We start from the raw sequence: 13561 nt of genomic DNA, 5'->3' as shown, positions 1-13561 counted from the left end.
GTGGATGAACACTTAGGTGGTTTTATTGCTGTAGGACTTGACAGCCTTTAGTATATACTTGTGTATTCTTACAGGATTATCGAGATATTGTAGACACTCCTATGGACTTCAGCACTGTGAAAGAAACCTTGGAAGCAGGAAACTACATTAGTCCCTTGGAATTCTACAAAGATATTCGTTTAATATTCTGCAACTCTAAAGCTTACACTCCTAATAAAAAGTCTCGAGTAAGTAATGAATTTTAACTCTGGCCCCACATGGATACAGTGTGTAGAATAAGGTCTGTGTCTGAAGAGCGAAGCACTGCATTGTGAAATAAAAATAAGTAGTTTATGTCAATTCTGGGAGCTATGGTTATAAATTTGCTTTGTTCTGCTTATGCAGATCACTTTGGAATTTTATTTTCATCTGAACTTAAAGGTTCTTAGAAACTGTTGATGCAAAACAGAATTTGAGCAGTTGATGTCTTCAAAATATAAAAGTAGACAGAATTTTGAGGGTGTTTCCAGACATTAAATTGTAATGACCTTATTATTGTAAGGAAAAAGCTGCATATTCAGTAAGATGCTTAAGTTGTGACAAAATCACTTCTCTGAAACACATTATTTAGTATATATAAGGTGGCTGGTCACAAAGTTGTCTAAAATTTCTTGTGTGGAAACAGGAGCACTTATAAACTACTAAGAAATGTGGGATGAGACTGAGGAACTGTTACTTAAAGCACAATAGTACATAGAATTTAATATTATTGTAGAATTTTCATGTGGCACCTATCATGGTATGACACAAGGTGCTGTCATGCAGGAGAAGGAACAGAGTGTGCTGCAAAGAGCTTTCAGCGCGCGTGTAAAGGGTGCTGGATGGGAGGAAGCAGGAGGTTGTGTGACCTTACTCATCACTTGAGGAGTAATAGTCTTAGATCATCAATGGAATGACTACTACTGTGTTTTGTGTGAGCAGGACAATGAGAGTAAGCCTGAAGTAGGCTGGTGGTGTATGAGAGGGGAACTCCAGCCAAGTGTTAGCAAGTGTGAGAGAAAGCACAAAGTTGCCAACTGCTGAAGGTAAATTGAACTCCTGTTGTTGAATAAGGGCTGAAAGGTGTGCTGTTGGTAAGCTCTGCAGGTAAAGACCAGTAACTTTTGCTCTCTTTAATAGAAGGCAAATAAGTAGAGGATTGGAAGAAGAAAAGTGATTTGAGGGTGTTTTATGTGTGCTTGACATCAGAGTAATCTTGGCGAGTTAGTTACTGCTGCTTGCTCCCTGGGAACTTCCCTGTGTATTAATAACTGAACAGCTTGTGAGTCAACTCCCAAATTACTTTAATAGAGTGGCCCATCAATATCCATTTGTTTGAATACTGTGAAGTGCCTCAGTGAGGTGATTCTTGCTCAAGGGCCAGGGCACACAGCTGGGCCTTCTGCCACTGCAGGTTCTGCTGCTGCCAAATGTGTGCCAGCATCCTGAGGTTTTGTAACTGATTTTACCATCTTTGCAACAGCATCCTGAATGGAGGCAGGAAGGATAGGGTACGACATACCAGAACTGAAGAAACAGACATTCCTTACATACAAGGGTCTGGTCAAAAATTAAGTTATATGAAGGTAAAGAAAACTCTATGACAAAGAAATTTTATGTTCAGACTGCAGGAAATGGGAGGATGTCTGAGTATAAGATGATAGCATGTCCTTGATGGTGTTTACACAATTTTTAGAAGACTGGATGCAGCAGAAGGGTATGAGTGTGAGGAAGGAATCAAGAACTTTGTTTGGTTTATGCTGACTTTGAACTATTAGTTTGTCAAAACTCAAAGGCACCCAAGGTAAAATCTCGAACAGAAGTAAATACAGTCTGAAACGTGGAAAAATAGCCAAGAGTAAATTTGTGGGTGAGGCTACACAGAGGGAAGGCCCAGAAAGAGGAAAGGAAAACAGTTAAAGGATTCTGACATCTGTCTTACAGAAATTAGGAATGAGGACATTTTAGTTGGTTTCTGTGTGCAGCTCTTAAGGGTTAATGTAATGATGCATCACTAGCAAAAAACAAAGGGGGCAGTGAAGTTTAATTGTTTATCTCTTGGTACTTTAAGTTACCTTATGGCACTCTTCCATGTGTTATGGAGCTTAATGTTTCAGTCATCTAGATACCCATTTTCCTTAAACCCTGTAAGTATTTTGTACTGTAAGTAATTACATCCATTTATGAAAACACTTTCTGTTGTGAGAATATGCATGTACCATGGAAGAAAATTATCTTTAAAGAACTTTGTAGCTGAATGTCACCATGAATTTTTCTTCTGTGCTACGAGGTCTTTGTGATTTTCTTTTTTCCCCCTTGATGTTCTAGTTATTCAACTTCTAATAAGTATGACGATGCTTTCTCACTCCAGATTTACAGCATGACACTTCGACTATCTGCCTTATTTGAAAATCATATGAAAAATATCATCTCTGAGTACAAGTCAGCAATGCAATGTCAGAAGAGGAAAAGGCCACGGTACCGGAAACGACTAAGAAGCAGTAGCAGTTCTCCCTCAACTAGCAGAGCATCTAGGTAACATAATGCTAGTGGGACTTGCCTTTGCACATAAGCAGTCAGTAACAGTAGGCCTCCTTTCCTGATGCAGTTACTCTTTTAGATAATAAAATCATGAGCTCAAATTCCATGCTCAATCTGTAGTTTGTACATAATTCTAGTAAGTGGAAGACTTCATGATCAGAAGTGTTCTCTCTGGAGGAAATGGAAGACCAAGTTTCTTTTTGCCTTTGTTTAGTAACTCTTGAAAAAAAAGTGTTGTATAACACTGTGCTGACTTGTGTGCAATGCCTTATTTAAGTAAACAGAGTATTTGTTTTAAAAGGTGAGATAAAATCTTGTTCTTGCAAACTCATATGCCTTTAGCAAACAGAATGATACTGTAACTATCTTTAGTGTTACTACACCTGTGCAACTACTGGGAAAAAGAGATCACTTATGCATTTGCTTCAGAAAACAAGGAACTTTGCAGGGAAAACTGGTTTTCTGTTTGAGTCTTTTGATACTAACAGTTTTATCTGTTTGGGATCTTCAGCCCAAAAGGGAAACAGAAACAAATGAAGATTCAACCTAAACCCAACCAGAATACCTCACTGCCTTTGACTAGGACTAGCTCTTCAGTTTCATCTCATGGTGAGCAGAAATTTTCTCAAATGCTTCTTTTCTCTTGCAGCAAGTAGTGTGTGCAGATCAAAGCTTATATTCATGAAACACATTCAAGACCCACCTATGGAAAGAGCAAGTAGCAAGGTCATGGAAATATGTTGTCTGTAGATTGTGTTAGCTGAATTTGGCCCTCCAACTGTTGATAAGTTATTGGTAAGGATCAGAGAATAAGAGGGTCAGAGAATAAGAAACCTGGGTCTGTCCTTGGTAAGAATTAATCTAGTGACAAAGAGCCTGTATGCAGGCTTCTCTCATACAGCAATTATAAATACATTAAGTTTACTTTAGATTACACCCCAGAGGAATCTGTCTCTTCATGACTGCAGAGGCAGCTTGGCAAAATTAACCTCCTGACTTGGGCTGTCAACTCAGGTGATACAGAGCCTCCCCAGGACGCCTTGCATTACAACTCTGTAAAGAGGCATTAAAAATCACTTGGTCACATTAGTGGTGTTCTGTCTAAAGTTTCAGATACAGCAGAAGAACCTCTGGGATCAGCCACTGGTGAGGATATGGAAGGTCAGCCATCATCCTCAGGCTCAAATGCACAGAACCGAAGTGGAAATACCATTGATCCAGGGAAAAGTAGACCAATCAGGAGTAAATCTACACCAGTGAAACAAGGTGAGAAATAAGAAGTATTCTATTATTTGAATGACTGATTTCACTAGAAATAAAAGCTGTTGCTTCTGTCTGATGCTTATGATATTCTCACCTGAGTTTAGCATTATACTATATTCCCAAACCATACCAAAGAATTCAATTTACATTATTTCTTACAGAACTCTTGTTTGAAGAGTGACATGCACATGATGCCACATGCCTTTCAGTGAGGGTCTTTAAAATTTCTCCAGATAGAAAAGCTGGATTGCTCTTAAACTTCTGGAGAATTAGTCCTTCAGGAATTACAAAAAGCAAAGCAATCTGCAGGAATCCCCACCCTAAAACCTTGGCCTTTTATTAATCAAATTGAAACCAAAGATGAAAAAAGTTTTTAAAAATTTCAATATTTTTATCATAATCAAGACTAAGTGGTTGTGATTAGAAGGGGAACACTATTTGTAAACTGTGGTATTTTGTCTCTGGGATGTGTTAATCAGACTTTCCACTGAGGTAGCATTGAATGAGCATTGGCTAAAACCCTGAAGCCTTTGTCAAGTCCATACTACTGTGCTGTAGCAGTGCTGTGTGTTGCAGGTGAGCTTTTAGTATCCTGTATCTAAGATGAGATTTAATTTTCAGTGTCAGATTCGTAACTCTGAAAACATGTAGTATTTTGGATCCCAAGCCAGCAAGGTATTTTGTATCTTTTAAGTGAGCTTTCTGGCGTTGTTCATTGTCTTGAAATTTTGCTTACCCAAAAGTGTTCTGTGGACTAAGCCTTTTGAGAATGTGCATTTGATGGGGAATAAATACTGCTTGCAGAGTGTTATTTTAATGTTTGAAATGGATTTTAGAGATTTTCTGCCTTGGCACCCTAGGAAGGATTCATGTGGCTAAATGTTAGATATTTATGTCTAACCTAGTCACTGGGCTGCTTTTTTTGATTGGATCTTCTCTGAACTCCTAGTCAAGAGAGTTTTTAGTCCTTGCTTCCAGATGAGATGAACTGTGTTTGCTTTGTATGATATATTTTCACCTTAGAGCACCTCGTTGTCTCCACAGTGTATAAAGATCATCTGTGGTGAGTAGGTCAGAGCTGGATCATCCCCAGAGCACACCTTGAAGGCAAATGAGGCAAATCCCACTTTTTATATCTTCTTTGGCTCAGGTGTGATGATAATAACCAATAGGGTTATTTTGTGTTTGCTTAGATCACTCTCCTGATGGACCACTTACAAATGGTGATGGCAGAGAACCTCGGACAGGAGTCAAGAGGAAGTTAGTAAGTGCATCAGAAGAAGATGAGCACCTGGAGGAGGTGGAGGAAGAGGAAAAGAAAAAGAGAGAATTAAAGGAAAAACCTGGTTTATCTTCATCAGAAAGCGGGGAGTCGGGATCCAGTTCAAGTTCTGAAAGCAGAAGTGGCTCTGATTCAGACTCTGAATCAACATCTAGAACAGATCAGGATTACATTGATGGAGACCATGACTACAGCAAAGTTGTGCAATCCAAAAAACCCAAAAGAAAAATCAAAAGAAAAATCACTGGTGGGAAACGGAATTGGCAGGGCAGAGGGACAGGGAGGAGAGGTAGATGGGGGAGATGGGGGAGATGGAGCAGAGGGGGAAGAGGTGGTAGAGGTGGAAGAGGCTGTGGCAGAGGAAGAGGTGGTGGCAGGGGAGGAAGAAGAGGCCGAGGAGGCAGAGGAGCCTCGCGAGGAGCCACCAGAGCAAAACGTGCCCGAATTACAGATGATGAGTTTGAAAACCTGTTTGGAGGACAGTTTGGTGAAAACATGTTTGGAGGGCGGTTCAGTAGACCGCCTCGAATCAAAACAAGGAATGAGGGCAGGAGAACTGTCTTGTACAACGATGATTCTGATAATGACAATTTTGTGCACACCGAGGATCCGTTGAACCTTGGTACTTCCAGGTCAGGCAGGGTGCGGAAAATGACAGAAAAAGCCAGGGTCAGCCATCTCATGGGATGGAACTATTGACAGATGAAAAACTTTGGAACAATTTTAAAAAGAACTTCAATGGCCTTCTACTGCAGGGATTTTACCAGAAAATCTACCAAGCAAGTTGTGCGGGGACTCCACTCACCTTTCACAGTGGTGCTTTTCCATTATGTCAGTTTGTGTTTGTTTTAAAACTTCAGATCGCCACACTTCATTGGTCAAACAAGCCTTATTCATTAGGCCTTAAATTACAGAAATTCTTCCCCACACACTACAAGTTCATCACATTAAAGAGGCTTCCAGCTTCTCAATAAGAACATGACATTTTGAGTCACAATTATGACTTCTCTCCCTCGTTTTGTTTTTGTATTATAGAAATAGCACCTTCTTACAGAGTTTTTATGTGGTTTCTGCCATAAATCCTTATACACAGTAATAATTATAACTTTTGCACAATACACCAATCCTAAAGGCAGCTATAAAATGTTTACAGTTTCTATATTGTAAGAAGGATCTGGATTATTTTAATCTTCCCAGGCCAAACGTTCATGAATTGTGCTGAACTGAAGTATGTCTATACTACAGTTATGGGGGTCCTGATGTGCTTTCTATCGGTTCTTTATTCATGTAAAAAGTGATAAAGGGTTGGTGCCTTGTAAATATGTAGCAAACCTTTGATGTGGTGTGTCCTATGTGTGCATTAACTTTATTAAAAAGAGAATACTTGAGAAGTATGAATATCTAGACAAAAGGTGCCAAATGCAAAAGTTACTTGCATCTATTTTCTTTTTGTCCTCTCATATTTTTATAGTATTAATAGAGATTGTGCAGCTAAGGGGTAACTTCAACATTTGAAAGGTTCCTCCTCTTCAAAGCGTAACGTGATTTTTAATAGTAGCTCAGCTACCTCTATTTACAACTACTGGAAACTTAAAAGAAAATAGATGCTGTTATTCAGTACATGTTGAAGAGGTGAGAAGGAGCGTAGAGGGCTAGAATGGCTTGCGAAGTTGTAGAGTAACTATATCTTCCTTATATTGACACAAACAAAACAGATCTAAGTTGTTACCCGAGGTTTCAGAAGCATGATGTTACCAGCGGATGGTGATTTGTTTGTGTAGGTAGGCCAACTGCCTCCCACACGTTTCTGCTGCCACTTGCTTGGTGCAAATCCGTGTGTGGTTTAACTTGCCCCTCAAAGGTCATGAGGGAGTTGAACGGAGCTGGTGTGCTCTGGTGGCAGTATGGAGAAGCTCCTGGTCACCTCCTCCAGATGGACTCTTTTGTCTTGAGCTTCCAGAAGAGAATTCATGTTGCACTGTACTCTTGTTAAAATGCTAACTCGAAAATAGAAATTGTTTTGGTAATAACAGTACAGTATGTGACGATGTTTGTAGTCTTGCTCTTCAGTGAACAGAAAGAGGTGCTTGGCGTGGTCTGAGCTGGGGATGAGTGGACTCTTGCTTCGTAGGCTGGAATATATGTGGGACTTCAGTTTTCTCCCGTTGTCTAAATGAGTCCGACAGTTCTCACTTGGCTAAGAGAGTGAGTTGGATTACACAGAGAACAAACCCAAAAAGAGACTAGAAAGTTTTGGTGGAGTTTTTCAAGGTTTTTGGTTTTGGTTTTTTTTTTTTTTTTTAAACTTTCATCCAGTATCCTTAAGTTCTTCCGTGCACAGCTTGGTCAATAATTCTGGAAAACCTCAGGCAGCAAAAAATGACCCATGTATATTCTCAGATGCAGATGTTTAATTTTTGACTTTCTATATTAAGCACTAGCTATTTTATCTCGCTTTCCAAAAATTCTAGTTAGATGCAAAATGACTTGAAAAAATGCAGAGGTTTAGTTTTGTGAAGGAGGAGAGTATATCCTAAATTGCTGAGAGCATTAATATGAGTTTATGGTACAGTACAAATATCACACTTTTAATTTTGTAACAGATGTTTTGAATCGCCCGTAATCTGTTTCTGGACTTAATTTAGTTGTGTTTTGATGGGGAGGGTGGGAAGTGCAGAGGTTCTCCTAGTGCTGTATTGGGCTTTAAAGTATAAACACCTGTCCTATCATCTCTCTCATATATATGTATATATATACACACATATATATTTATAAGAAATGTATTATTTGTTTGACTGATTGGTCCTTCTACATATGGTAACCAGGAATAGCATGTATGCATCAGTTCATAGTCAGAATCACACCCCTTCTAGATCAGTCCCGTTGAGCTCATGTAGACACTATGGTTTCTGTTCTAAAGCCTGAAAATCTTGAAATGCAAAAGAAATGCTTTTCATATATTTCTGACTGGCTGAAGATCCACTTACTTATTTATTTTGTGTAGGGGTTGGGGAGAGATAAAACACGTGGATTCCAGAGAAATCATTTTATAAGTTCGTGTATTTTAGCAGCAATTAGAATAATATTAAATATGTTCTTAAATGTATCTTTTCTATGTAATGAAGTACTGTGAAGGTAACAGTGAAGCATCACTTTGCTGTGGCGTAAGTATTAATCACGTGTTACATGATTAAGAGCTAGACAGCAGGGTGTGCTAGAACAACAGAACTATTGTTTATTGTAAAAAAAACAATAATTTTTTTTGTGCATGTCAACCTTTTATAAGCATGAGAAAAATAACTTGGGTTTAGAGATGTTATTTTTACTTGGTTTTGTATCTGGATTCTTTCTTTGAGTTAGGCAATTGATTTCTCATAGCCGCATTCTGTGGAATTATAGCTTCGTAGTAACTTGGACACTTCTTATCAAACCCCAAATCCTATTAGGAGCCACTTGTGGTTGCAGAAAACTTAGTGTCAGCCCAACTGGTGCAGCAGGAGCAGTAAAATGGTTTAAATCTTGTACCATCTCGCTCCCTGACCTAGAGCCTGGGTGCTCAGCCAGCACCTCACGAAGCAGCCAAGCTCCTAGTCTGCCTAGCATGTTGCAGAGTCAGGACCATCATCTCTCTCCTTGCACTTTTAACAAAAAACCCCAAGACTCTGCCTAAGAAAAGGGTTTGAAGGTCTGATTATCAGATTCCCAAAGGCATGCAGGCAGGCCAGGGGTTCCCCTGCTGCTGCAGGGTCAGTGCTTCAGAACTTTCTTTAGCTGTGCAGTCTTGCGTGATCCCTGTCCTGAGTTGCTGGGACACTTGAGCCGTTTGGAGACACCTTGGAAAACAGGACTTTACTAGCAGCAGAGTGGGAGCCCATGAGTTCCGTCCTCTGGAGGTGGGGCTGAACATCTTGTGTGCCCCTTCATCTGCAGATTGCTCCTGGCTACAAATCCTCTGGCTCTGAGCGCTCCCATTTCTTCCCAGATCAGGGCATGAATGATGAAGCATATTTTGCAGTAGTGATGTGCTGTTGTCTCAGTTCAGCCCAAACTTTGCCTGCTTCTTATTCTATCACCTTTTGGTTTTCCTCTTTGCCACGCTCCACCTCTCTTCTTTCACTTCCCTTTATTGTTCCCCTAGGCTATTTATGATACTCTTTCAGAAACTTAGGATATCTTGATGAATTTTATTTTGGCTAGACTGTAAGATTTATTTCTGTCTTTTTCCCCAAGACTTTCTGTGTATTTTAGATCTGCCTTACTTTGCTTACTAGCAACACTCCCAAATTGCTTGGGGCTGGATTTAAAGAAGAATGGAAGTTTGAGGGCTGGCTTCTTGGCTGCTCTGGGGCCATCTGTACCATGTGTGGAAACACTGCTGGATCAGAGCAGGCAGCACATGGTGTCCCTTGCTTAGACGCAGGCAGTTGCAGAGAGCACAGCAGTGGAACTGCTAGCTCCCTTTGTGCTTCCTTACACACGGCTATGTACAACAGCACTTAGTTCCACCTGGTATCCCTTACCACACATGCTCCGGGTCTCCTGAACAACCCCTTTTTAACCTTGCTATGTGAATAGCTGTTAACATAACCCTTGTAGGATTCATGTGCTTCCAGCCTCATGAGGTATTTATATTTTAAATAACCCATGAAACTTTATGTTGGTGCTTGAACTTCGATGTGTCTGGGCAGTTTTATCACTCCTCTGTCTTCCTATCACTCCTTTCCCCATAAACTAAGCAGAGGCCACCCCATTATCCCAGTCAACCCCACTCTATAGAGAATCAAACTAAATATAATCATAAAGAAATAATTTGTGGAGGATTTTTGGCTGCTTTAAAGTTTGCGTCCTGTTGCATATTTTAATTTCCCCTAAATGTTTCCTTCAGTGTAAACCTCGGCCACTTCTCCCGCACAAAAGCGGAAGGACTGTGCAATACACAGAGCACTGACAAGAGCTGACTCTGGGTGCGTAGTAAAGAGAGATTCCAAGTAACTTAAAAAATGTGGAAAAGCCAACGACAGTTTGTTGCTTTTGACAACGTTTAGAGGCTCTCCTGACTGCAAAAAGCAAGGTGAACCTCATCAAGCACTTGAAAATGCCTCTTCTGGGTGTCTCCAGAATGTTTGCAACAACAGTTCAAAATCTAGTATTAACACAAGAAAATAAGTTTAAATTGCTGATTTTTGGTAAGAACTTGATTAATACTTCCTCTTTAAACTGAGCAGTGAATGACAGGGAAAACAATAGCTGGAGGTTTGAGGATGTCTTTCTTGTCAGCCCTGACATGACGTATCCTGCAGTCATCGGTCTGCGTCCTGAATTCATGTTTTAAAAACCTATTTGTGTGTTTACATTTTCTGACTTTATTTTTTCTTAAACCATCAAGCAGAGTTTTATAAAATGCAAATTATTTACCTAATAGACTGAAGGAGCAGTTAACAATCCAATGATAAATCTATACTTAGTATTGTAGGGAGCTGTCATTGTGTTCTTACAAGTATGTATTATAGAAAATTACTGCGCATGAGCGATAGATAATTTTCAAATATTAGTATATCAGAGGTTTACACATTGAAAAAAAAGAATCTCCTTTATGTACAGTAAGTAACAGCCTGCAAAATTTAGTCTAAAAGTTGTCTTTTTTAGTATTAGAAATGCAAAGACCTGTTGGAAGCTTGTACATTTTTAATATGTCATGTTCAACCCACAGCAAACGTACACAACTGTGCTATGAATCCCTGAAAAATTAGATTTCCAGTGGAACTGCTGTGTCAGCCTTAACTTTAGTATTATAAAAATGGTGCTTAAATACATTTATGTGCATGGATGTGGGTACCTGATAAGAGTTTGTGAGAATTTCAAGGAAAACCGAGCAGCTTATTGCTGCACTTGTGAGCTAATACTTCCTGGCAGATAATTGCAGTCACATTTGGGAACTGACAAATGTCTAAATACTTGGGAAATATTTAAACCGATGGACAACTAAGAGTAGTTTCTCAGTTTTGGGTTATTTGATTGGCAAGCACTGCAGTTCTTCCCGATTTCTGGCTCTGTTGGAAGCAGGCAGGATGGCAAAAGGAGCTGCAAAAAGAGGCTGCAGAGCCAGGGTCCTGCCTGAGTGTTGGCAGGAAGGGTTGGGGTTCCCGTGTGCATCGTGGCTGTCTAGCTCCTTGGCAGATAAACTCTAAATCCTCCGTTTCTCTTCCCAAAAATGCCTCCTCAGAGAGTGGTGGCTGCTCGGCTATTTTCAGAAATCACCATCTGATGACTATTTTTCTGTAGAAACACTAACACAGGCTATTCATTCCTCCGTGAGTCATTATAGCAGACTTCATTTTGAAACACCCATTGATGTTGGAGCGATGAAATTCATGTGGTTTAGACTCTCCAGGTCACATTCTGGGTGATTTATATTACTCCAAAAAATGCAAAAACCTATTAGAATTATGTCTACTTTCTATATTGATTTTTTTTTTTTCCCAGGTGATATTTATGCCCATATCTTCACATCCGCTATCTCAGGTCCCTTTAATGAATACTTCAGGGATTTTGATGCCACTTGTTGGCAGACCAAATGTAATATTTATATGCAATGAGCTGTTAGTTTTTGTATTGTACAAATGTAAATTTGTAAAGATTTTTTTCTAGAGTTTTTTTGAAGTCACTTATGTAATCTAGGATGTTTCATTTTCCAGCTGTGGGGATTGTCTTAATAAAAAAAGAGAGAAACTCTTACTTTGGTTTTGCATTACTTAATAAGTAGTTTAGATACAAAAAAGACTCAAAAATATTTAAAATTGAGGTTTTGACATAAAAAGAAAATCACTTTTTGATTCAACTGGATGATTTTATACTTGTTAAAAAGGAAACTAAGAGGATATAGAAACTTCTGTAAACTGCAAATCTTGAGGAGGACAGGATGGAGACCCTCACCTTGGCCAAAGGCAAGCGTGAGGTCTCACTGGGGGTGGGTCACCCAAATCATCATCTGATCTGGCTCAAACATACCACTTTCCTGGGAAAAAGGAGAGAAACAGCTGATGCTTTCTTGGGAAACTGTGAAAAGTGCTGTCCAGGGTGATAGGACTTGTGCAGAGCAGCACCGGAGCAGGCAAGAAGGAGGAGGTTTCTGGGGTAGGTCTCTTCTGACACCGCAGGACACTGGTGGGTTAAGGTGTTGAGATCCAGTTCCAGGAGGAGCTTGCACCTATTTTTAAGGGGTATTTAATGCCAAAGAAAGAACTACTCCTTTTTCATCACTGCTCTTGTTAAATAGCAGCGATAATATTGTTTAAACAGGGCTTTACCAATAGGGATGGATAGCACCAGGTTTGGTGTAAAGCTGCCTTGGAGGTACGGCCAGCACAGGCTGGGGGCTGCTGGGAGTCCCGGGCTCAGGTGATGACCCTCATGTGTGACAGGGCTGCCCCAGGTACGAGCAGGGAGGAGTGTGGGGCTGTCCATCCCCACACTGCACAAAGGCTTTAAAGACACCATCAGGCACAGGTGGTTTAATACTCAAAAACAGCTGTTAAAGATACACAAAGAAGACCAGCCTGCCTGTGGCTTAAAGCCTTTGAAGTTACATTTTTGTCTGCCCCCAAGCCTATCCCACCATGTCCAGCTCTCACAAGGGGAAAAGCTTGCCTTTTCCCCTTGTTAACCTCCTGACTTGACTGATTCAAATGGGCTGAATGGCAATTCCTTCCAGACGTGAATAAGTATCTTCTTTTTAACATAACGCTCACACTCCAGCCCCCACGAACAGCAGGTTTGTTCTATTTTCTTCACTTTGTTGGTTACAGGGAACAAAATCAAACTTACATTGCACCGATGCTGAAGCCCCACACTAAGTACATTCATCAATGGCATTAGAGAGAAGAAATTACTCTCCCGTCAGAGCTGTTTTACTTGTATTAAACCAGCCTTTGCTGTGTCTCCTGTTGATATTACAGGTGTTACATCATGTAGTTTATATCATCACATGTTTGGGTCATATATGCTAATACACATTATAAAATATATGATATAAAATATCGGTTTGCTAGAGAACAATTATTCTTCAAAATCACTTTGGAAATGCATTTTATAGAAGTATTCTTTTTAATGGTAATTTTTACAGATGATTTAGAATTAAATTGTGATTTATTTTTTTTTTTTTTAAATTCATTTCAGCAGTGTGTGGACTAACCACTACCTTGCCTTGATGTGCAGGACAACTGTGCTACCCCAACACTCATTTCCAGCCTGGAAGATCCCCAGGCACCCTCTTTACCCTCACGTTAGCTACTTCCCATGTGCTGGGCACTGCAATGCTGGCCACTGCAGGGCACTGTTCAGCTCTCGGAGCCTTGCCAACCCTTGCGTGAGGGGGGAAGCCAAGCTTTGCCTCCATCCCACCTTCTCAATTTAAACCAGCACTGAAATAGGATGATTTCCCTTCAGCTGTTCTATCCT

The 13561-nt window shown here is 40.1% G+C and overlaps 1 protein-coding gene across 1 annotated transcript in view; it reads left to right on the top strand.

Moving 5' to 3' along the window:
• BRWD3 (bromodomain and WD repeat domain containing 3) overlaps window positions 1-6696 on the top strand; it is a 43932-nt gene extending 37236 nt beyond the window's left edge. The window contains exons 32-36 of the mRNA XM_010009135.1: window positions 75-227; window positions 2390-2553; window positions 3071-3168; window positions 3667-3825; window positions 5016-6696. Coding sequence (XP_010007437.1) covers window positions 75-227; window positions 2390-2553; window positions 3071-3168; window positions 3667-3825; window positions 5016-5803 — 1362 coding nt within the window. The 3' untranslated portion in view covers window positions 5804-6696. The remainder of the gene's footprint in view (window positions 1-74; window positions 228-2389; window positions 2554-3070; window positions 3169-3666; window positions 3826-5015) is intronic.
• The last annotated feature ends 6865 nt before the right edge of the window (window positions 6697-13561 follow it).

Source organism: Nestor notabilis, unplaced genomic scaffold (genome assembly GCF_000696875.1).
Source record: "Nestor notabilis isolate BGI_N333 unplaced genomic scaffold, ASM69687v1 scaffold31550, whole genome shotgun sequence".
Lineage (NCBI taxonomy): Eukaryota > Metazoa > Chordata > Aves > Psittaciformes > Psittacidae > Nestor > Nestor notabilis.
The sequence above is the reverse complement of the archived record's forward strand: the minus strand, read 5'-3'. Positions and strand labels throughout refer to the sequence as shown.